General features: G+C 39.8%; 1 protein-coding gene across 1 annotated transcript; it reads right to left on the bottom strand.

Annotated features, from left to right (window-relative positions):
- Window positions 1-1759: 1759 nt before the first annotated feature.
- RAB32 (RAB32, member RAS oncogene family) lies at window positions 1760-24980 on the bottom strand. The gene is made up of 3 exons (XM_017813764.1): window positions 24514-24980; window positions 8819-9096; window positions 1760-6651 (listed from the first exon to the last, which is right to left on the bottom strand). Exons 1-3 carry the CDS (start codon window positions 24740-24742, stop codon window positions 6502-6504), a joined length of 657 nt encoding a protein of 218 aa, XP_017669253.1. The 5' UTR covers window positions 24743-24980; the 3' UTR covers window positions 1760-6501.
- Between the last annotated feature and the right edge of the window lie 1358 nt (window positions 24981-26338).

Below are 26338 nucleotides of genomic sequence, written 5' to 3'. Positions count from 1 at the left end.
TAAGGTCAAAATCAGACAGAGGCTTCTATAAGAACAGGTGCTGCATCTTCAAGCATGAGGTTGCAACTAAATTAAGAGATGAAAGGGAAATAAAATTGCTTTTGATTTTCTTTTTGTGTTTTGGAGACTTTTTTTCCCCACTTCTTTTACCAAATGATAGAAAAATTTAGGTTCTGAAACTAATTCATTTAGAAGATCAAAAGAAGGGCACTCTTACTTCCACTACTCTCTTTTGTCTGTTTACTAAGTGAAAGAGTAGGTGGGAGTGATATAAGGAAGGAACAGGTCAGTGGGGAAACTGTAAACGGGGAAGATAGCAGTGCATTGGCATTTCAGGAACAGCAGGCAGTAAAGGATCAGAATAAAAATTGAAGGGTGATCCAAAAAAGGGGAATTGTGAGTGAGAAAATAAAAACCCTGTAGTATGTGATAGAGCTTGAGAGGAGCAGTCTGTGCACAATTAGGAACAGTCACATACTGAGGTGACATAGGCCAAGGAACTGAATTTAAGCAAAACATCAAACAGATGGACTGAAACCTTTCACCAGCAGCTGTATTCTGTTAACTCTTAAGTAAGCCTGAGGTTAGGGAGAAAAGTGAGGAAAGGGATTATGAGAGACTTTTTGGGGTAAACTTATGGAGTATGACAAGGTATAGGGGAAGAAAATTGCAGCCAGCTGCTTAACAGAAAATAGTCTTTGCCTAAGCCCAGGGCTTTCTGCCTGCTGCCATTTCAAAGATATCTTATGGTACCATGTCTCATCTGATCTTGTCAGGGACATGGTTCTTCTAGCATGAATTTGACATGGTGCTAGAAAGAACTCTGATGAACCCCAGCTGTGTTACTATCTTCACTTATCTTTTTTTAAAAATCACATTCTCATGCTAGTCTTATTTTGGAGAAACACAGAACCAAAACATTCAGTAAAATATCAAACAGCTGTCCAAGTCCAATTTAAATATCACAATACCATTGGGTCCCATGAGACTGCTCAGGGCGAATACTTAATTTCAGCCTGAAGTGTTCCATGAATTAGGGATCACCACAATTTTGATCCTCTCTCCACTTAAATATTGAATAGAATATAGTGTAGGCCCCAAGAGCAGGCATCAAAGGAAATTCAAGTAGCTCAGAGAAACATGCAGAGCCATGGTGTTTCTTTTGTTAATTTTATGTTTAATGATTCATAACAGGAATATCTTTCTATGTCAAAATGAAAGGCTTCCTGGGTTTGATACTGTGTGAAAACCCTACCTGAAGTTTGGAGTTAAAGTCAACTGTGGTACTGTAGCTATTGGAACTGTTACAAAATGGAGATACAGACATAAGAGGTAGTATTCTAAATATTTGGCTAAAAGATACAATGAAATTGTGACTGTAGCCTGAGGGACAGAAGAAAATGTCTGGTTTTAAAATGAAAATACACAATGTTAATATAGTGCAACCTTTTTGCTGTAGAATCTATTAAATCCTCTAGTACACTGTTTTACTCTAGTATTTTGTTTTTTACAATTAAGAATGTAACCTTTTTACAAGAGATTTAAAAAGTTAAGTCTTGTTGTTCTAAAGTAAAGGCATGCTGCAGGTCACAACATATCCTTTCTGACAGTGATTAACTTCAGTGCACTTTTAAGTGAGGTTACAGGCTAAACACAAAAGTTATACTATTTAAAAAATGCAAAATATATGATTGCTAGATACGTATTTTTTAAAGTGTGATTAACATTCTTCATAAAAAGTCAAGAACAAGACCATAAACTGATATGTCTCCAAGATATATTAAAACTTGTTTACCAAATCTACCAAATCGACGTAAAAATACATTATCTTCTCTAAACAAAAAACAAACAAACAAGCAAGCAAGCAAACAAACAAACCACTACAATGCGGTTTACATTCTCTAACTTATGAAACACAAAAATTACATAAGGTATTGTGACACTTGTGCCATCAGATGTATAAACAAGTTCCACCATCACTACTTGAACTATGCTGAGTCTCATCTAATTCTGCTTAAAACAACAACACAATGAAAAATGTCATCCCACTGGACCATCTGACAAAGTCCTTGCTTCGTAAACTACTAAATACTAGAAGGCAGTGATTTTTGGATATCTTGAGGCAAAGTACAGTTGAAAACAGTAATTCTCTAAGTTTCAAGCAAAGTAGTTTGCCGGTGTGGTGGGTTGACTCCAGCTGGACACCAGGTGCCCACCAAAGCCACTCTATCACTTCCCTCCTCAGCTTGACAGAGGAGACAAAGTGTAACAAAAGGCTCATGGTTCAAGATACAGACATAGATCACTCACCAGTTTCTGTTGTCGGTAAAAAGACTTGACTTGGGGAAATTAGTTTATTACCAATCAAATCAGAGTAGGATAATGAGAAATACAAACCAAATCTTAAAGACACCTTCCCCCCCCCCTTCAGCTTAACTTTACTCACAATTTTCTCTACCTCCTCCACCTAATGGCACAGAGAGGTGGGGAATGGGGGTTGCAGTCACTTCATCACAGATTGTCTGTGCTGCTCCTTCCTTCTCAAAGGAAGGACTCCTCACACTTCCCCCACTCCAGCATGGGGCCCCTCTCATGGGAGACAGTCCTCTACAAATTTCTTCAGTGAGTTCTCCCCATGTACTTCATAAACTGCTCCAGTGTAGGTCCCTTTCATGGGGTGCAGTCCTTCAGGAACAGACAGCTCCAGTGTAGGTCCCCCACAGGGTCCCGAGTCCTGTGAGAAAACTTGCTTCAGTGTGGGCTCCTACTCTCATGGGTAGACTTTTTGCTACATCAATGCTGGGATAGTACTGCCAACTAAAATTCTCTAATTATAACCAAAGACGCTTGGACATATTATGAACAGTAGAAATGGATAATATGGCCCAAATACTACACTACTTCAATACCACAGTCCATAGGACACTTCTGAGACAAAAATGTTAAAAAAATATACCCATCTGAATGCAAGAAACAAAGTCCATTATTCTGGATGGATACCAGCTACTGCTTTGATACATGCCAGTAAAGGGCAGGAGGGTTTAGAAACAGAGTTAACAGGCTGTCCATGCTATCTGTAATCTTTAGGAAGCCATGAGCTTTCCAAAAGACCAATCAGTTAAGCTTTCAGAAGGGTTATGATAATACGCAGGTTAAAAGTTCAAGTTAAAAAGAAAAAGAGAAAAAAGTAAAACCAGAAGCCTGTATGTTTTATCAAAAGGCTGAACAATTTGTTTCATTAAGTAGAACCTGCAAAAGACAAATAAAGTCCCTTAATGTTAACATGCCACATGACACATAGCAGCTACCTTTTACTTCCAGTTACATGGGCAATAAGGCCAGAAATCCTGCATATTTTAACTTCATTTAGAGTTCAGGCCAAATGACAATTTACCCAGTGATAAAGAGAATGAGTGTGGTGGTCTCACATATCTTTGCAAAAGAATGAAAGAACCAACAGAGATGCTAGCCCTCTGCTTGTACCCTTACCAAGCCAAAGCTATCCAAAGCACCACCTCTACCTAAGAAAGGTAGGGTTTTTTAGCGTAGTTGGGTCAGAAAGAATTTTGTATTTACACAGAGCAAAATGATAAAATAACCATTTAGTAAAATTTATTCATATGAGTATGAAAGCCATGTAGCATGTCTAAGCAACAAGTTTTCACTGACTGAATACTCTATTAGGTGGTGATAAAAAAAGTGGCCATAATCACGTATTTAAAAATACACTAAATACTTTTCCTGTTTACACAAATTAAAGCAGTGAAATGAGCTACAAACAGAGCATCGTGATGACCATAAACAATACAGGCACAAATAATCTTCAGTATATAGTTAGATCTGAATCTACTATATTCCTTATATTCAATATTATTTTCCTACAGGACAAAGAACTCTGAAGTGACTTTTTGCATACTGTCAAGTGAATGATGTATTTCCATTCAGAATCATTCTCTCTCTAGGATTTTATTATTATAATTTTTATTCCTGGCCTACTGCTAATCCCATTTCTTCAATCCTCTAGCAATTCGTCATATGAAGGATGAAGGCATAAACACACTTAGAGAACAGTGTTTCTATAGCAAATAAGGTGTTCTGTTTAGAATCAAGGTCAGTAGCAAGACATTAAGATAAGGAAGCAACAGTTTAAGAGCAAAGTGTCCCATCATTCAATACATGGTTTTACTACATTTCTAATATTTCCTTTTATCACCATATATCAAATGGTTACTCAGGCACTGTGTCTCTAAGAATGATTTAAAGTATTTCCCATTCATGCAGAGGTTTAGAATTTACATACAACTGTTTGGGAAACAAAAAGTCTACCTCCACTGCTGTTTCCCCAGTAAAAGCAGGCATTTACATTTGTGCAGCTTTAATTAAAGTTTAGAAAAAGACAGTACACAGGAGATTAAACACCTTATCAAGAGTGAGTTTACAGCCTAAATGGAGTTGTTCAAGTGATTGAATAGAAGATTATGGTAGGTTAGCCGGGAAGGTTAACAACTCAGACAAGCCAGCAAGCAAGGAACATGAATGGGATGCAACTTCCTTTCTGAAATGCTACAGGCTTTCAAAAGAAAAAAAGAGCAATCAAGCTTTACATGTCCAATAAGTCTGCACAAATCTAAAGGACATTCTTTACAGTGGTGTACAGTAGAAAGATAAGAGACCATGGACATAAATGAAAGTTACAAAGGTTCACACTAGTTAAATGCTCAGGGGACAGTCAGGCATTGAAACAACTTTCCCAGGCCCATACATTCTCCCTTGTTTAAGGTTTAAGACCAGACCCAGTGAACACCTAAGCACATTGCTATGACTTTGCTTGGAGAAAGATGTTGGCTTAGAAGACATCCTAAGAACCCTTTTATCTGAATTACTTTAGGATCTTAAGCTAATTAAACTCAGTTTTAGCCTATGCCAAGCCTTACAGTGGTAATTTTAAATAAACCTTTAACATAGCAGGTTGAAAATATATAAAGTTTATAGAAAATCAAGTTGTTTTCAAATGTCAATGAAAGCAGTGTGGAACATATGTGAAGATTCATGTTCTCAAAAGCATACACCAACAACACACATAAGATGCCCCAAAATATTTATTCATTTATCTCTTAAAAAGTACATTACTCTTTAGAAAAAAAGCCTAAGAAATCTCAATACAGATTAAAGTATATCAAATCCCGCACATTCTTAATTCTGATGTTTAAGTATACATCAGTACCATCAAACCAAGCAAGATAAGACTTCTGAAGTCAGTAGCAATGAGGTACTGGGACAGAAGAAACCCTTAATACAAAGAGGTGCTTCAAAGCCTTTGAGCCAGGCAGAGCCAGAGTTCTAGAATGCATTCAAGAACCATGAAATCTCTCTAATCCTTTTGATCTTCATATGCTGCCAAAAATGCATGAGTGTTATAACAAAGAAATAAGCATCTCAGTATACAGTTACAAACTGGTAAGCCAGTTCATCAGTTCAAAGTAGGCAAAAAAGCACAGCACCGTTCTAAAACTGAAAGAGATAGAGCTTGGGGCAGGGGGGTTGACAGGCTAGCATGAACCAATTAAGCTATTTCCTTGAAGACGTCTCTCCTTCCTCATGGTATTCAGAACCATCTCAATACAGAAGAAGGAAGGAAGTTCATTATCACAGGACAGTAAGGTATGTACTTTTTGCACTCTTGGTAAAGTTTTCAGTGTTTAGTGCAGGAAAAAGTCACTGAATGTTTATTTCTGGATGTGCACACAGGTGAGTTTACCATAACTATGTGCCAGCAGTACAATTGTATCATTAATGTGTTTCATATGTAAAGTATTAGCTGAAAATATTCTGCCTTAAATGGCTGGAGATGCATTTTTGTTAGTATCTCCCCATGTCTTTCCCTTGTTAAATACAATAATTTAACCATCTTGGTTTTACTTAGTGGTAAAAGCCATCTATTCCACTCAGTCCTAGTGATCACAGTAGGAAAGATACCTCCCATCTGTCATTGGCTCCTTCAAGATTTCTAGGATGTTTCAGTCCGGGAGAACTAGCAATGAGACAGACCCTCACAGTGGGGGATAATAAATAGGGACAATTGTGCAGGTGAGAAGGCTAAAGTGGGACATGACTGGTGACAAAGGAAAAGTTTACTTTAAAGGTGCAAGTGTCTATTCAGCTAAAACCTTGACAAGTGAGTCCTATTTGGAATGTAGCATATGTCATAGAAGCACTGAATGTTGTCTTTGTTCCTTTTTAGGAGTATAAACACTACCTTATGTTCTCAAGTAAGAAGATGCTAATCAGACTTAGATGCAGTCGCTTAAGCAAGTGGAATGATAATGCACAAGATACACAGTTTCATGCTAAACAAGAATATGTAAACACCCAAACGAGTCACCAATTCAGATAGTACCAGACACCCCATATGGATTGTCACAACGCAGCACCATAGCAGCATTTTGATTTAAGGAACAGTCTTGCTGCTCATTCCATCACATTTACTTAACAGTGGTAGCATTAGCAGCACTGTGATTTACTCTCTGCTTTCAATGGGTCTAGGTCCAGTTTTGGTTTCCCCACATCATTCTCTTCATTAGGAAAGGTTTTGTAGTTGGCAAGGATGTTTTCCACCAAGAATCGAGCAGCTTCGTCTATGTTGATGTTGTCCTAAAGATGTTAAAAGCAAAGAATTCAGTGATTTTTTTGAAATAGTCACACATTCCTATTAAAAAGCTGTCCAAAACGAAAAACTGTTTTGCTGCAGTTTGGATGCACTTATAAAAGGACCTCTTCTATGAGCCTCAAAGCCACAACTATTTTCAGGTGCTTCATCTACCCACTCTACATATTCTTATGCATGCTTTGAGAAGTACCTTCACATACACTCTAAAGAAGGTCTGTATGCAGAATACCTAGTGATGTGCTTTGTCAGGATATCCCAGTTACTGAGGGTCTAAGCTGGCCCTAATACCAAAGGGTCTTTGGCCACAGGTTTGACCTTGCAGGGCCACCTGTTACTTCACCACAGGGCTGCCATGTTTGGAACTGCTCATCTTTGGTTCTAAAGAAAATACCAGCCCTGTACACTCTTCTGTTTCTCTAATTGTAAATCTAAACTCTACATGAGCAAGGTTGGATCGTAAGAACATTTGACCCATCACTACTGCACTTTACAAGCTTGTGATTGTCAGCCACAAACTGCTTTTGGCAGTTTACAGATAGGCACTTTTCTCTGCCCAGAGCGGAGAAGGATTCTCTTCATTTTTGTGTAAAGATGTCCATAAGATATTTCTATGAATACTTATACTGTCTGCAGTTCTTTCACTTTTCATATTCTTCCTACAGAGTGGGACCTGTATTACTGAAGACTAGACTGAAGATTCAAGTATCAGTTACAGCAGAAAGGCAAAAGCAAATTAACAAGGTATTGAAGTGAGCAGGACTTGAAACCATAAACTGATTTGGCATACTCAGAAAACAAGAAAGCTGTCCTGCATTTTTGCTAAACTCTTTTAACTACACCTCTTCTGCATCCTAAAGTCAATTCATAACTGAGCTATGACTTATTATCTCGATTTTCCTCTGCACCAAGAACCTTGTTTTATACCATCATGTCTTAAATGCCACCTAAAATGCAAGCTATCACTACACTTTCACATTAGGTTTTGTTCCAATGTTACTTGCATTTATTTTCACCCCATGATGAAGCTTATAAATAGCAGTGTTATGGGCAGATAAAGCTTCAGGGAAGACGTAACCCAAAGCAGAACCTTGGTATTCTTTTTGAGTATAGAGAGCCTTAAAAAATGAGGTTTTAGTTTTTAGATGAGTGAGTTTGCAAATATTTGTTCCAATGCAATCAGATTCTTAGCTAATTTAACTATTCTTTTCCCTGTGTGTCCTTCCTTATTTCAAAGTGATCAAGAAGCAACTTTTTACTTTGTTTCCAATATTCTTCTTACAGACTTTTCTTTAAAAGAGTTGTTGAAGCATCATTGTGTGGCCATTCAGCAGCAGCAGCTACAGAAAGTAGACTAGCCAAGGGAAAAGTGGGACCTTGAAGCTTGGCTTACTTTGTAAGAGCTATCAGCCAGATCAGTAATCTGGTCTGTCAGCCACAGTCTTGATCTAGAGCAATCTTTCATTTTAAGAATCAGTTGAGCTTTAAGGAAATGCTGGATTTCATTTCCAACTAAGCTGCCGCAAGTTTCTCTCTGCATCGATAAGTCCACAGACTACAACTGTACAGTATATGAAATCCCTCAAAGTTAACTGTTTGAATAAAGCAGCTGTCTTTCTTAAATTGCTATACAGAACAATTTGTTTTGCATCCAGTTCAGTCTTGACATTGCCTGATAAAATAGAAAAGTGCTTTAGCAACGCTGTGGGTAGGTAGTGATAAGTGAGCAAACTTTACTTCAAGTCTTGCCATTTCCTACATACAACAGTGAAGACAGAAGTTATAATTTTAAAAACCGCACCTAAAGATTACCTGTATCTTTTAGATAGTTTGATCAGCGTTTAGTAGGGTTAAAATCTAAAGAATGACTCTGATCCTCATGCATGCAAGATGAAAAAACATATCAAACTCAGATAATCAAGATCTCCAGAAAGTTTTAAGGGTCTCTGAACTTAAGATGCAGTTCTAATCTAAACCAAATATGCCCCATCTTCCTCAGGAGTGAAGCTAGCCTGCACAACACTTCAAACTTTTGCTAAACACTGGAGATTTGACTGTCATTTCCTATACATAATTTTATTTCCTACGTGATTATATTCATCCATTCTTATGCCAATACTCAAGAGACTAAAAACATGTTTTTATTATGCTCACCTTGGCAGATGTTTCAAACCATCCAACAAAGCCACCTTCTCTGCAGAACTGGTCCATCTGAGAGGGATTCTGGCTGCCATCTTTCTTCTGGTCACACTTGTTTGCAAGAAGAACAGCAGGGATAGGGCTGCCATTGGGAAGTAGTACTTTACTGTCCAAATCATGCTTCCATTTTGTAACAGCCTCAAAAGTGGAGCCTCTTGTGACATCAAAGACCACAAAAGCACCAACTGCCTCTTTGTAGTATACTCTGGTCATATTTCCAAAGCGCTCCTGGCCTGAAAGAGAAGACAGTGATCAAGTATATTTATATTGAAGCATGAACTGTATTCAGTGTAAATGGACTACTGTACCAGCTTAATTCATAAGTTTGGCATTTGGGTCTAGTCATCTAGTTCATAAAACACTGCCTCTTTTATCCTATGTCATCATGGCTAGGCTTCACGAACAAAGATTTAGGTATATGTAAGTTCATTGTAACAGCCATTATATATATTACATCTGACAAGTCAGGTGCTAAAGGTAGTTTGCAATCCCAACTACCACTTTGAATTTTTTTTAAACTTATTTGTTGAGTAGTGTTCTTTGAGAAGTAATGCCTAAAACACTACCAGCACAGCTATACACAAATCATTCTTTCATCAAAAAATATCAAGGTTTATATCCAAATCTAGTTACTTCAGCTACAGATTTAAGCAAACTCAGCCTTTTGCTGAAGGGTGAGCAACAAGGGTTTCTGCAAGCTTCAAGGCTAACAGCCTTCAAAGCATCTTCTGAAGAAGTCACCTATATTTTACATTTTTCCTGCGGGATGAGTTCAAAAGGAGCTAGCTTAACAGTTCTAGCTAAACCTGTTATCTTTTACTTCATCTTTTAATCCTAAGATTTTCTCTGGATCATTTTCCAACTATAGAAATTCTACAACAATCCCAGGATTTCAAACAAGATTATTGGAATAGTTAAAGTACGATTAATCACAATGAAAATGCAGAAAAAAAAAATCAATCATCAGTGAGTAGAGTAAAAAAAGCCTTTTCTTATTAAGAACAACTATTGTAGTCAGTATACTTGAAATGTAGAATTAGAGTGTGCCAGTTCAGTTATTCTTCTGTTTGGGCAGTCAGGCCATGATGATGTGTTTTTATACTTGAGTGTATAAAACTTGAGTGTCTATAAACTTGAGTGTATACTTGAGTGTCAAGTCCTAGCATGTTGTTTTGGAAGTTTGGGCTACTAAAATAGCTTCCTGTTTTGTTTGGAAGACTTCATTGGGAAAAGTAGTCCCTGCACTTTATGATGTAGGTTTACAGTATATCATGACTTCAGTTTTTATCACTTAGTGAATATGAGGTTTTGCAATACATAGAGAAAGTAGGAATTGTATTTGGAAACCTAGTTGTCCTGTTTATAAATGTTCAAGTCCACCTTTGATTAGCAAGGGCAAACAGATACAAGGAGAACTGGGCGTTATCTTCTCATAAGGAGCCAGAAATTCAATAGGTGAAGGAACTTCACAAGGGATCCTGTTCAGCAGCATGCTTTCCTAGCTAAACTGTCTCTTTTTAATATCAGTACTTCGGTGTATGATTAGCTCATTCCCTACAGACATTTTCTGAAAAGGTTTCCTAAGCAGCTGTTAGAATTGCCTGAAAGCAGCAGCAGCTGCAGTAAATTTCCAGAGAACTATGAAGAAGCTGACTTGATTTCTGGCTGTTCCCTTTAAAGTACGATGCTGCATAAAACAGCATCGGTAGATAGCATATTCTTCAGAATGGAAATGACACATGAATTACTTCACTACCAGCTAATTACTGCATATGAGAACAAGCAGCATCCAAAGGAAAGCTCTGATGTCCCTATTCAAAGCTCAAGTTTTGAGGCAGAATTTATGCCATGGATTCTAAGGCCAGGCACCAAGACTGCATCTCTGAGACTATGACACTGGAAGAGCCACATTGCTAATACAAGTCTCCTAAAGAGTGTATACAAGTAACTCACTTTGTCTCCCTAGGTCTTTCCAGGCTGGACTCTTACGCCTAAAAGGCATTTTTAGTATAGCCTTACTACAAACTGTTGTACCATGTGACCACAGTTTTCACAAATCAAATACCGTTAGCAAAGAGTTAGACCAGAAGGTTTTTACTACTTCTGGAGGCCAATTGTGTCACTTCCAAAGAAGCTTTACCTTTCAATTGTGGGGATTTTGTTGGTTTAGGTTTTTTTAATGGAGTTCTACACTCAAATTTAGTTATATTAAGCCAGTCACTGCATAGGGTACCGCATAAGCAATGAGGAGCTCCTTGTAAGCTTCCCCTTTGTTTAGCTGTCAGTCTAACCACCAATTCCTGCCATTTGGGAACACTTCAGACTATGCTAAAGTGTTTGAGTCCTGTGTCCAATTCAAGTAGTATATCCCTTCACATCATAGGACAGATCCACAAAACAAACAAGTGTAATCTCAAGGTCTACAATGCTCTATACCAACTCAGTCTTCTACAGAAAGAGTTCTTCAGCCCTGAAATGGTGCAGAAATGAACACCACTTGCTGTTATTTACATGAGACTGAACATGAATCTGAAGCAGCAAGGGAAACAGTCTCATTAGTCCTCCCTAAATGTAAATCAGGTTGTGCTGCTAACTTGAAGACTCAGGAACTCTAGAATAATGCAGATGCCTTGTACAAGGTTAGCCTTGTACAGTGGTTTTTCTCAATGAGTACGACAGCAGTTTTGGTAGGAATGCAAGCCTGCGGGGACTTTGTACTCTATAGCAACCACTTTAGAGACCGTGGGCTTCAGCTGTCCAGAACAATCATTTAAGTATTATTTCCAGCAGGCTTTATTGATAGAATTTAAAACTCTTATAGTACTCTCTTACAGTTTTAGGTTTGGAAAAACATTAATACATATTTTTCCACAATTTTAATTTGAGTGAAAGTAGAAAACTTACGTGCATTATCAGCATGAAAGCTTCTATCTTTATGTATAAGATTTAAGCTTTATGTTAGAAGGATTTAATATCTCCCTTAAACACACATAAGCTCGATATCATTGTATTTTTAGAGATAAATGCCTTTTAATAGGTCAGATACAGCCCAGTATGAGTGCTGCCTTTTCTAAAGTAACCCAAACTCCAAACCAGTTTATTACAGAGCTGTTTTCACCTCTAGAATTCATTCACTAACAAGAAGTCTGACCTGAATACTAGCTTACAACTGCTTTTCCATCGTGTCTGGAGGCCTAATGAGGATGGATATACTCTATTTCACAGAAAGAAGACAGAAACAAGAGGTAAGAGTTTTGTTTAGTAAAAGGTATATGGCATGAGGCAGGAAGAGAATTCCATTTCAACTAAGAGGAATTTCTTTACAATTGTGTCACTACTGACAATGCACACACTAAGCTTCTTGTAGGGGGATGAAGAGTATTCAAGACCGCCTTTTGAAAATTTAACAGGACTTTCAGGCAGAGCTTTTGCGAGTGCTTTTTTGCTTGCAAAAAAACCCAAAAAAACTCATACAGAAAAAGCAAACTGTAGAACACACTACTCCTCCAAAGTCAAGTCTGATCATCATTCTCTTTGTTCTTAAAACTAAATGTCTCAATTTCTGCCATGCACAGTTAAGAGATTTGTTATGCCCCTTCCTATGTCCAGCAGGATGTTTGCTGTACTCATTTCACCATGTGTGACAATAGTCTTGAGCAATGCAGAAAGAGGATCATACCCCCAGAGGAGAAAAAGGCTAAAATTGATCAGATTAAACTAGACTTAAAATCTCCAGTGTGTATAAACTTGGAAAGAAGAGGGAAGGAAGAAAACTACTTGCTTACTACAACAGTATAGAAAGGACATCACAAGACCAACTATTCTGGTAGGTCTACTGCCTTGACATAAACCTGATGATACCACAAAATATACTTTGTGTTTTAGGGATTCAGGTATCATTGAGGAGCTAAGCTACGGGACAGTCACAGGGATCAGAGGTTTTATTCAGAGGTGTGGAAATGACTGCATGCTATGCAAAGTTTTGTGTTCTCAACCACAAAATTTTCACATCTAAATGACTCTGCACATATCGTCACCATATTGTCCAGTAATTGCAACAACCTTAAGTGAAATACTTGCACAATGACATACACCAGGAACTAATACAGTTGCCTACAGCAACACTACAGGAATAAAGTTGAGTTTAGAACTGTATCAGAATTTGGGAGCTATTATTACTCTCCAGTTTACATTGTAATGGGGGATAAATTGTAAGTTAAAAACTACATGAAAAAAATATGGCCAGGTTTGAAGCTTTATCTTTGTCCCTTACTTCACAGCAAAAGATAAGTTACCACTGTAAAAGTCAAAAAGAGTGTCAACCTTGCCTTGAAGTGAGTGTATTTTAAAGAGTTTTTACAGCAATCTTTCCCAGTGTAAGGGAGAAACAATAGTGTCCTGTTTATTACAGAAGTGACTTATTGTGGCAGTTGTTTCCTATAGTTAACAAAATATACCCTACAATCATACCATTATTTCTGCTCTTAATTCTTCCTACATGATGGGAATCAGGGCTAGAAAAAGCAATTTAAATGTAAAAGTGACTGTTCAATATGCACAATATTGAGTTTGTCAGGGTCCCTTCTCCCAAATTACTTACTATATCTGTAAATCTTAATATGTAGTTTATATGAACTAATAGAATTTATTCAAAGAGCATAAAAGGGCCTATCTAGAAGAAGCTTCCCCAGCTATTATTTTTGTTATGAAGGTGACTGTTGCTTTACCTCTGTCAATACCAACAGTATAGCAAGAGTCCCCCTACCTTGTAAAAAATCTAAGCTTAATCTTATCTGAAGCCACACAACTCAAAACAGAATTGTTTAGTTGAATTTAAACTCTTAATATCTCATCCAGAATACCGATGGACAACTGGACAAAGTTCTTCAAAGTTCTTATCTCGCAGATGTGACTAATAGTTTTGGAATCCTCTAGAAGCTGTTTCATTAAAGAGGAAGAAAAAGATGACCAAGGGTTATAAAACCCTGAAAACTGGAAAAATTATGGAACAAATAGGTTTTTTTCCATCGAAGCAACATTAGTTCAAGTCATCTTTAACAGGCTTATCAGCTTAATGGGTAGCCAGAGCTCAAAATATTTTTTTAACAAGTTTGGCAGTTCCACATCAAATAATCTTAAACCACAGAGGTATAGTCTAGTCTATGTTCCCCCAAAAGTCAATATGCAACTACCTGAAGAGTTTTACTCCAAAGTTGTTTGCTGCTGTGTTGACCACTGCAATGAAATTTTGCATTTTTTTTCCTAGACCCCATAATACAGAGTTACCAAAAGCCTGATAAACAGCGAAAAGTCCTTAGTTTATAAATAAAGTCAAACAGCTCTCACCAATTTTATCCTTCAGAATACTGAAGACAAGAATTCAAATAGTTGAAAAGGCAGTTTAAGTTCAAAGAAGAAAGAAGGAATCTGCCACACAGGAAAAGTTTTATTTATATAACCAAGGCAAAACCCCCCAAAACTATCCAGCAATACTGCACTAGTAAAGAAAATAAACAGTAGATCTAGTGAACCAAATTCAGTTAGATCAAAATGCATAGAAGTATTATCCTGCTAGTGCATTTCACGTAACTATACACTGCAGTGAACAGGATGCTTATTAAGCATTACTTGTTGTAATAAACCATTTTTAATCTGGACATACTTAAACATTCTCCTTCCATTGTGTGAGGGGTTCTCAGATCAGCTATTTACCATGACCACTAATAGTCACTCATACCAAAATTCAAGAAGGGTCACTAGAGACAGTCAGACTAACTTTAATTTGACTGCTAAAACCATGGCTCTTAGGTCCTTGCTATCAACTATTCTTACCTTATTGGCCACACAGCATACAAGCACAGTGCTAGTATCTGGGCTTCAGTACCAAACTCCACAAGTTAATATTTTCAGTCACTTTTCAGGACCATGAGACATTTGTGCTTTTATTCAACCTAGACAGTAAAAAAAGCACAACTGAACAATAAGTGAAACACCTTTTCTTTTTTCCAGGAACAGCTAAGTGGCATTGCCTCGTTTACTATTCCAACTCTCAAATAATGTCATTCAGTGCAACTGATTTTAGCTAAAGCACCATCCAAAACAACTGGGCACACAGACCAATCATCTTGCTGAGTTAGAACCACCATCACTTTCAAAACTCACTTAAGCCCTTAGGAGCTACATGCAAGAAGAGACCACACTTTGGATGCTAGCTGGATGTTTGGCACAATACAGTAAATATCCAGAACTGCCCTGAGGATGCATCTCCTAGTTCTTCAAACATCTAATGTACATTTGAGCATCACCAGGATCAGGAGCTGACCAAGGTTCCTTTCTAGAGCAATAATAAACATGCTACTGGCAGGTTACCATTGCTGACAGCCTTCCTCCATCTTTCCGAACCAGCACGTCTTGTCCCAGAACTGTCTTACCTAATTAGATTGGATCTGTTATTCTGCAAGAAGTAGGTTAACCAAACCACTGTCAATATTACCACTCATGTTCAAGTGTGTCTACCTGCTTTTTCCCATGGATAGCAGCCATAAATTGAGAGTAGGCAGACTCCAAGACTGTCAGTCCTAGATGGCTCTCCACTCCTCACTCTTACCCATCTCAGCTATTAGTTCAAAGTTGCCATATGTTAAAACCAGAGGTGTTGAACAACACATTTATCTAATGACATAGACAAAGGGATTGAGTGCACCCTCAGCAAATGTGCAGATGCCACCAAGCTGAGTGGTGCTGTTGACACACCTGAAGGATGGGATGCCATTCAGTGGGACCTGGACAAGCTTGAGAAGTGGGCCCATGGGAATCTCATGAGGTTTAACTAGACCAAGTGCAAGGTGCTGCACCTTCATCAAGGCAACCCCCAGTATCAATACAGGCTGGGGGATGAACAGATCGAGAGCAGCCCTGGGGAGAAGGACTTGGGGGTGCTGGTGGAGGAGCCAGAAATGTGCACTTGCAGCCCAGAAAGCCAACTGTATTCTGGGCTGCATCAAAAGCAGTGCAGCCAGCAGGCTGAGGGAGGTAATTCTGGCCCTTTACTTTGCCCTTGTGATACCCTACATGGAGTATGGCATCCAACAGCAAGAGCACTGAGATGGCAAGTGTTCAGAAGCTAGACACCTGATTTCCACTACAAACTCTGACCACATCTATCATCCTAATAGAAAAAGCGTAACATTCTCTCTCACAAAGATAGAATGTCTTCCTCCAGCAATTGCACAGATCTTACAGGGAATTTTACAGCAAGACTGATAAACTTTTCATTGCTACCCATAGCCCTGGGCTAATCTAATGATTTAACTGTCCAAAGTGAGTTTAGCACCTTACTATCTTGTCTTTAAGAAGTTTACAGGCAATACCCTGCACTTACAGTTCAATGGGTTTTGCCCAACATCAAGCATATAATATGCAGCAGTATGACAATCGTATTTGCATAAGAAAGTTCCACCTATTTTGCTTGCATCTCTGCTAAACAGCAAGCAAGAAAGTCCCTGTTTAAGCCTAGATTTCCATCGCCAGAAGAGCAGAGTTCAACCAAACTAAATGATTTCTAACTAGCTGTCAAATGCAGCACCTATGGAACAATTCTCATTGCATTAGTATACAAAAAAATAGTCCAATTAGTTACCGGCACTGTCCAATTAGTGCCAGTAACAGCATGAATTCATACTTCCTACATTGCTTTAACAAGACTTGCCCAAACAAGTCAGGGTCAGAGTTAAGCTATTTCCTGCCTGACACCTTCTAATCCATATCCTTTGGTGCACTGCCATGCAGCCAGAGCTGCACTGTGTACTTAACGGTGATGCTTCATGGCACTACAGCATTACAAAGGAGAACAATTCTAAAGTCAGTCTGTCTCAAGAACAACTTTATCACGAGATTTAAAAAATGTTAATCTCTAAAATGGTCAATGTGTCATGGCACATTGTGTGTGATTGGAATTTTGTATCAAATAGCTGCCACTTTACTCAGTACTCTAGTCAAGGAGCATTTAAAGAACAAGTTCCCATAAGCTGTTTGCAGTGACATTCAGAGGCTGCTTTTAAATCTATTATTTGAAAAGCTTCTAAAATCCATACAATAAGGAATATTGGTTTTCATTACCTGCTAATGTAGAAGACACTGCTACTGAAAGTTTGCCAGCCTCCTAAACAGAGTTCAGGCATTTATTTCTAAAAAAGCTCTATAAATCCCTGAAATTCCATCATTTTTCAAAATGTAATATACTCCCATTTATCCTTTTTCTGTGTTTCCATAGCCAGATGAGAACTTTGAACATTGAGCATTCTACCACAGGCTGCTTGAGAAGCATGCTGTGCTTTGTAGTCACTGCTTACTGCTCCTCATGTTAGATGTGCAAGAATTTCACAAGAGATATTCTGATGCTTTCATGCAAAAATATAATAGAAATTCCCTTACTGCAAATCACTTCCTTCTAACATGGCATATCATGGTTGAACTTCTGAAGCAAGTATTTGGAGGGACCTGTTTACAGCAGACTACAAGAGCAAGGCAATGGTTACCACAGGAGTTCGTGGAAGATCTCTGACAGCTTGAGACTGAATCTCAGTGGCTGAAGGGAAGAATCTTGGGTTTTTTACAGCATGCTGAAGCCTTTTCTGAAACCAGGCTGCTAGGATTATTTTCTTTCCTGTATTTCACAGGTAATCAGTTGAGAACTATCCCTTTTACAGCATTTGCAAGCTCATTGTACTCGTGGCTGTGCACTTCAGTAACACCCTGTCCTAGTGTGCATACAAAGAAAATCAAACTGGTAAGAGGCAAAGTGGAAATGTAAATAAGGTGAAGCACCAAGATTCTGAAGCTACAACACTGATGCAAGGAGAGTTGATAAAGCTTGATTTACATTCATGTAAACTCCATGCATTAAAAGTATATATTCAGTATTGTCTATACCAGTTTGTCTCTGAAGGATAATGTGCTTGACTTGTCAAACCAGCTTAATTTCTGACTACTTGAGTCAGTATTACATGAAAGGCAAGAATTTAGCTAATACTTGCCTCAGAAAAGCTTATGATCCACATAAGATAATTATTTCTGCAAAGCTTTCTAGTTTGTTTTATAACTGAATACAAAAATTAGTTACGTTGTGTGATATATACTATTTTCCCTCCTCTATACTGTATTGCACATAAGAATTTAAGGTAGCGCCTCCACCATTTGAGTGGTACAAATTTGAGGTACATCCATCCATCCTTTATTCTCTGTATCAGAGTATTAGCAAAGCATTTTTATTGTGATCTTGTAAAAAGCACAAAGCTTCTGAACAACTGATGCAACATGAACCTTTGCTATTTGGAAATAAGGCTGAAGCACCATCTATCCCATAGAGTTAGCTCAAGCACTAAGTTCCTTTTTCATCATTGACAGAAACTAAGAGTACCTGCATGACAAATAACTCTGAACTTTCTTTTAAGCCTGCAATAGATCACATGGTCTTCTCGAAACACATCTTTAACCCCATTTCTTGTAGAACATGTAGAAAACCCTATGAGGAAATTCTAAGCTTATTTCCAAGACACTCAAAGAACATCTGTCTCAATTCTACAATTTAACTGTAAATTAACTGAAAAGTCCTTCCTTGCATAATCAAAATTACCATACTAAACTACCTTACAACACCAACTTCACCACAGCAGCACTTCCCACATGCTTATGGAATTCCATCAGCACACTGGCTTTAAGTTTAGCTCAAGACAACATACACAGTACTTGGAGTTCCTACATAGCATAATACTAAGCAAAAGAACCTTCACTGATATGATTTGGTACCCCACTGATAAAACACAAAAAGCCCTTCATCAGCAAGACCAATAACTATACCTCGCTTGAGAGCATTTAATTAAAAGTGCACCTAAACAGAGGAATTCCTGAAAAAGAAAACATCCAGAATTTGTTTGTATTCAAGGATGTCTAAAAGCTGGAAACAGACCAATAAACCCCAAGTTTAAACATGTTCAGCATTTATTTGGATACTTTGCTGTAGAGCTCCAAGCACAGCCAGTCATTCTCAACTGATTTCTCATAACCCTAATCCAGCTATTCCAGAAGAGCCATAAGAAAGGACACCCACACAAGATTTCCCACAGAGCGGTGGTTTCTAGATGGAAACATTCAGTACACCTTCAGTTCTGTTTCTTGCCTCTACTGCTTCTATGTCAGTGTTCAAAATCTTTCAACATGATCAGGCCTTCTACTTCCCCTCTTCAAACTTTATCTGCTAGTCTTGCATGTTTCCAGCCACCACCATCTCTACATAAATTTTCTCTTATGAGATTTATATTTAAACATGTGTGAACAGGAAGCATTCAGAAATTAAGTCACAAGTCTTTCATGTCTTCTTCATGAGTCTGTAGACAGTCACATAAAAGATTCTCCAGCCCTGACTGGGAGTTTTCTGACCTGCATCATCTGCTAGCAAAATGATAGCACTCCCATCTCCACATGAAGGCAGCTGCATCTGGAACCTTCATCACCATATAAACTAGGAAATAACCTCAGAGAAAACTTACCAGTTTCTGAAAAAGGTTGGAGCTCCAAGTTCCACATACATTTCTCATGCAGTTATCTATGTGCAGGTTTTTCACTCATAACATATCTTTATAAGTGAGGAAAAGCTCCCCCACAGTTGGGGCCAGATTATGTGTGGATTGTCCTGCCTCCACCCTATGCTCACTTGTGCTAGGCACACAGCTAAGCAATTTTTTTCATGGTTTCTTTGCAGGAGTTGCCATTTTAATCCCTTCAAAATGTGTTGCGGGTAAGGACAAGTTGTTACAAGAATACCTTGACTACCTTCAGAGACTGCTGCCTCCAAGCTATTCATACTTGAGAGAGACTCCTCTGCAAAGCAATTGAAGAGTATATGTCTCTATGGCACAGAGCTGTGTATGGATATGAAATGGCAGAAGTTTTCTGGTTGCTCCCTATAGACTTTCAGGGACGCATTAATGTCACTTAAGGCTTATTTTAGACCTTGCTTAAAAAATAAGTTAAATCAGTCCATAATTCAAGAAACAAGTTAATGACCTGGTACATAGAAGCAACTTGGCAGCCTTATGACATGCCAGTGGCACAAAAGCAGACAGAGAATAACTGGAATATAGAGCTGCTTGAAACTAAGGGTTTTCACATGGAGGTACACTATCTCACATACTGGGACAGCCTGAATGCCTTTGAAAGTCAACCACATCCATGGTTTCCTGAACTCTTTCCCATTTCTCATGGCTTCCTATAGATAAGAGCAAGTAAACTTTCTAAATAAGTTAGAAGTTTAACATCAACTCACATATCTAACACTCATTTGTGAGTGTTAGAAAAGATGGGCTCTTTCAGCTCTTCTTCAACTTAGTATTCAGCCAAAATACTTTGTCTGATTTCTCCATCCTCTTGGGGACTGGTATATACCTTTAGTTAGAGTTCAGATCTTCTCAAGGAGACAAACAAGGTTTTAGCAACAAATTTGCATGCTACAAGTCTTATCACTCAATTCCTGAAAGCATGTAGAGCAAATTTAGACCACCAAACTACAGTAACTCCTCTTCTGTTTGGCCTATTTCATAGCCACACTCTTCCACTTAAAGCATTACTTTATTTTAAATAAATATTTTTGCAAGGAAATTCTAATACAGTCCTGGAAGAAGGATGCTATTACACTGAAGTTAATTCAGAATTGCTCAGCCAAAGCTTTAAAATCAAATTTGTCTACCAGTTGCCGTTAGTGGCATCCTTCATGAGAAGCCAAGCTCAAGTGGTCATCTATGATCTTTACCACTCCTGCCGTCCAGCAATTTGCATGTTCGTACAGGCTGATGCGAGTGACAGTGATAGTCAATGTGATCATAAAGCAGCAGCTAATGCTACTCAGTTGCTGGTTTCATTAGATCAGATCAAAAGTTTCTATGATATAGAAAATCCTTAAAGTGTTCTCTCAGTATCATCTAAGTTTCATCAATAGGCTAGATACACCTCCTGACCACATTGTGGTCAGTGCAGTATACTCATTAACACAGCATGTTTGTCAAGTAGCAATCTCTAGTGTATTGAAACAGACTATAAAAGAGCTTCCGTATCATTAGGATTTCTTTGTTTTGCATCTCTTTACCACAATGACTCATTCCTATGTCCTATTTATTTTGCCAGTCATTTATGCCCTTTGATCAAGGCGGTTAACCTGTTTCTAACACTTTCAGAATTTATCCAGAAAGAGAAATTGTCACTACTTCACACATCAAGATTTAAAAAAAAAATAAAAATATAACAACCAAACAAAACACCCAGGAATTATGCCTAAGGGCAGTTAAGGTTTAGAAGCTTTGCTCCTGTATGAACATGCATGTAATCTATCCAGCTTTTTTCAGAATACTTCATGCCAAGTAGTATGAAGTACCAAGATAATTTGACAGTGACTGATCAGTCTTACTCCCAAGCTTTTTCATGTCCATTATTCAAGAAGTTAAAATTGGTGTCTAAAAACTAAAATGCGTAACTCTGAAATACATAAGTCTATGTACAACAAACAGTACGCTTCCTCTCCCTTCATCACTTCACATTCCCTCCCTTTTGATGCTGCTGCAAAAATTTGCATTCTTTTGTACCTTACAACAAGGCGGCTATTTTCAGAAAAAAAAAACATAGGCAGTGTACCATTGTCATGCTCCATTTGATAGAATTATCTTATCACTAAAAAAAAAAAACCACCAAAAAACTAAAACAAATCCTCAGCTAGCACAAGAATTTGAAGTCACCCAGGAACCTGCTGCATTGCAATACACAGCACAACATAGCACAGTATCTGCATTATGGTCTTAAGCTGATGAATGAACTAGATAGTCAGTTCTTGGCATTGACTTAAGTACAAAACCTTAGATTGCTGCACCCAGGTCTTTAAGGAGACCTTTTTATGATGAACTGTTATGTACACTGATCTAGTGAAAAATAAGCATCATCATCAATCATAGAATTGACCGTGTTGGAAAAGACCTCCGAGATCATCAAGCCCAACCCTTGATCCAACACCATCGTGGTTACTAGACCATGGCACTAAGTGCCACATTCAGTCTCATCTTGAAAACCTCCAGGGATGGTGAATCCACCACCTCCCTGGGCAGCCCATTCCAATGCCTGATTCCCCTCTCTGTAAAAAATTTCTTCCTAATACCCAACATAAACCTCCTCTGGCACAGCTTAAGACCGTGCCCTCTTGTCCTAATGCTGGTTGCCTGGGAGAAAAGATTGACACCCATCTGGCTACAACTTCCTTTCAGGTAGTCATAGAGAGTGAGGAGGTCTCCCCTGAGCCTTCTCCAGGCTAAGCAATCCCAGCTCCCTCAGCCTCTCCTCATAGGACTTGTGCTCAAGTCCCTTCACCAGCCTTGTTGCTCTTCTCTGGACCTGCTCCAGCACCTCAATATCCTTCCTGAACTGAGGGGCCCAGAATCGGACACAGTACTCCAGGTGTGGCCTCACCAGCACTGAGCACAGGGGAAGAATCACTTCCCTGGTCCTGCTGGCCACAGTGTTCCTGATCCAGGCCAGGATGCCATTGGCCTTTTTAGTCACCTAAGAGCCAGCCACTGCTGGCTCATGTAATCTCTCTTTCTGTGCATAAGGGTTAGATTTTAATTCAGAAGCCTTTCTAAATGCATCAAAATCAATTCAGCACCATATTGCTTGCAGGGAAGTCACATGTAACATTACTTACCATAAGATTCAGATCTCTTCAAGAGATCTAAAGCTGTTTGTCTGTACACACCAAAAGACAAAATTATCTACGTGAGCTGTTGAAAGCCAGAAGACAGCTGGGCTGACGAGTTAAAAGGGAATGACTATCACATGCTCAGGCACTGTGCTACACACTTTAATAAAGTGCTTTAGAGAATATGTTCTACGACTATATAGAAGCCATCTTCAACTTGGGTTTTTAACTAATAACTTCAATATAAATCTGCTGACATCTTCAGGTATTTGGAAATATTCCTGACTGTGTAGATAAACAACTTCAGAACACAATCCCAGGCTGAGGACTTCAGCAGTTTTAAGACCATCAAATAACTCATATGGATATTAAGACACTCTTTATTTTAATTATTAACTCTGAGATGTCAAGTGCTATAGGAGTCTGAATTGTCACTCTCACGCTGGCTAAGCACATGTCAATCAAAAATGATTAAGTCCCAGGGGATTGCAGCAGCTTGTACTGATACTGTTAATTGATTTACAGAAAGTTAAAGCTGATCCACAAAAGGAACACATCAGAAGAGAAAGCTTGCCAACATTTTACATGCTTTTCAAAACAACAATTACAAAACATTTTCATTGGCCCTACAGGCCAGCAGCAGAAAGATACATGGGGTGTTTCAGCATATGGCAGTAAGAAGCAGGCTTTTTAGTCTGAGGAATCACATTTGTAGTGTTTTAGAGCAGAAAGAAGAGAAGCTGATGTACAGCTGGTCTGCCACAGGGCTACAGCAGCCACACATTACACTTCCTCATTTCTGGGCTTCCAGTGATAAAGCACAGAGTTAATGGAAACAGCAACTACCAGGTTTTTTAACTTGTGTCTTCCAGTAGCATAAGTTTAAACACCAGGATTTGAAATACATTTTCATATCCAAAATTGGATATATTCTGAACATGGCAGATACGGATGAAGAGAGCTGCAGGTTCACATCTGGGCTGCACACAAAACCAGAAATACAGTAGCAACCAAGGTGATTAAGGAGCTGACAGGACAGACTTCTTACATGGCCACAGCAAAACAGAGATTGTTCTATGGCATTTAACACTGGAGCATAAGAAAAGTTAACCATGGTAGGTATACAGTTGGAATCTTTGAAATGGAGGTGTTAAAGAACAGTTTTGAACTACATAGAGGAAAGGAATGATGCACGGTTTGCAAAACTGAGCAGGGCTTTTCTGCTTCCACATGCTCGAAGTACCTTTCTAATACACAAACTCGTTATTTGAATGTAGAGCTAAGCATAACAGAAGTTCCATTCCCTCACTCCACGTTTCAGGGACGTAAGTTACTTTTAAATCAAGGAGGTGGCTCCAAACACAAAGTTTAGCATACTTCTTTTGAGGATAATTTAGCTATTTGAGTTACCTTTAACCTGTAAAGCATGCTTACTAAACATAACCTATTTGGAGAAGATATTTATTTCTTCTAGATGCATTACAGAGCCTTAACCATGAATTGATTTCAGCAGTAGCCATAACCAAGGCCACTAGCGCCCAGACAAGCAGGTCAGGAAGAGCAATACGAGCAGGAACCCTCCGGGAGCTGTGGATCCGGCAGTCAGAGCAAAGCAGCTGCTTGAGGACTGCTACAAAACCCCGGGCCAAGCCAAGAGCCCCACAACGTCCGTTAACATCAGCACACAGAGCCGCTAAAAAGCCAAAAACTTCACTCCCACGTCAAGACCTCCCTCTACTTATGCCTCAAGGCAGGCAACAGAGGTTGCATGTAACAGGGGAAAGGAGAAAAACAAGAAAGCAGATTTCACTGTCAAAATACACTTCCGTCCCAGAGGCCGTGACTCGGGCCCCCAGTAGCCAGGTTCACAGCACCCTCGGGGCTCACCCTGCAGGGAGAAGCCCGCCTCGTCCCGTACCTGCTATATCCCAGAGCTGCAACCGCACCAGGGTCTTGCTGTCCCAATTGATGACTTTGAGCGCGAAATCCACGCCGATAGTGGCCCGGTAGTGCTGGGAGAAGAGCTGGTGCACGTACCGCTTGATAATGCTGGTTTTCCCCACACCCAGCTCCCCGATCACCAGCACCTTGAAGAGGTGCTCCCGACACTCCGGCACGCCGGAGCCCGCTCCTTCCCCGCCGGCCATCCTCGGCCCTCCCTCCCGTGGAGTGCGGCGGAGAGGCCGGGCTGCCGGGGCCGCGACTCTCCCGCTTCTAAACTTTCCCAGCTAGCAACTTTCCTCCAACTTTCTCCAGCCGGCTCCCTGCAGGGCCGGCCCTCCCCGGGCGGGGGAAGACAGAGCAGGACACAGGGAGGAAGGGAGAAAGGAACCCCAGCCACCACCTGACTGCAGTCACAGGACGCGGAAACTCCGCGGGCTTATACCAGCCCGGGGGAGGGCGGTGGGGAGGGGCAGGGGGCGGACCTGGCCCGCCCCGCCGCTCCGGGATACCGGGTGGGAATCGGGGCACAGCACGGCAGGAGCAGGTTTGCGTGTATCCCAGAAGTTGCCTCGGCTCCACGTCCGCCAGAGCGGGCGGGATGGGCTGGAAGAACTCGGGGAGAGCGGAGCGGCGTCGCGGCCGGGACTGAGCCTCGAAAGAGGGCTCGGACCAGGGAAGTTTCAGCTCCCCACCGGTGCCATCCTCTGCCCCTTTCTAGTGGTGGTGGCAGCGAAGTTTTCTCCCGATGAAGTCTCTGAAAACACTCGGGTTTTCTCCCCAGCGTTCGGCAAACGTGTTAGGACAGAGAGGGCTTTATCAGGATGCGTGGCAAATGGAGAGTTCTAGTGACGCATGCTGGCACCCTCTTCGTTACCAGAAGCCGGCTAGGGGCCCTGTGGGTGCAGGGTGTTGCACCCCAGCCACCTCCCTGAGCTGCAGTAAGGCCTGGGACTGGGCATGGGAAGGGTGGTGCTGAACTCACCCTGTGCAAACAGGCAGCAGTGACGTAGTGTTGTGCACTCAGGCAACCAGGTAGAAATCACCTGCTCATCTACAGGACTCCTATTAAACCCATTAAACACCTACGGCTAAAATTGTTCCCCTCCAGTTCCTAAACTGATCTAGTAAAATACTTTTTATCACTTTCTGGTTGTTTTAAAAATTATACCAGATAATAATAGAATCACAGAATGGCCTGGGTTGGAAGGAACCTTAAAGATCACCTCATTCCAACCCCACCACCATGGGCAGGCACACATTCCAGTAGACCAGGTTGCTCAAAGCCCCATCCCAGCTGGTCTTGAACACTTCCAGGGATGGGGTATCCACAGCTTCTCTGAAACAGACACATTGTTAGAACCCAAAATAAAATAAGTTTCCAGTCCTTAGGACTATGCAGTACCATGTATGCAGATTGTAGGTGCCAGGAAAAAAATATCTTTACTAACATACTCTCCAAATGAAACACACAACCCCAGGTGTTTGTGCTTGCAATAAAAGGATGAAGTTGTGTGGCTAAGTGGCATTGTCTCCATGCTGTAATATTTGTTTATCATATAAATACTTTAACAGAACTATTTTGTGCTGGAGAACAATGACAGCCACTCCAAAACGGAAATATTATGTGGTTGTCTGGACAGCATGTGTGCACACAGGCTGGAAAGCCAAGCAAAGATCCGACTAACAGTAAAGTAATGCCTCCAGGTGGAAAGAAAGTAGTGGTTAAAATATATGGTAACTAATCTGTCAAACAATCATCAGTTACTTCTGATACTACAGCAATTTATTCCATATGCTAA

This window comes from Lepidothrix coronata, unplaced genomic scaffold (assembly GCF_001604755.1).
Source record: "Lepidothrix coronata isolate B3197 unplaced genomic scaffold, Lepidothrix_coronata-1.0 Scaffold42, whole genome shotgun sequence".
NCBI classification, from domain to species: domain Eukaryota; kingdom Metazoa; phylum Chordata; class Aves; order Passeriformes; family Pipridae; genus Lepidothrix; species Lepidothrix coronata.
This window is presented reverse-complemented; position numbering and strand designations above follow the sequence as displayed.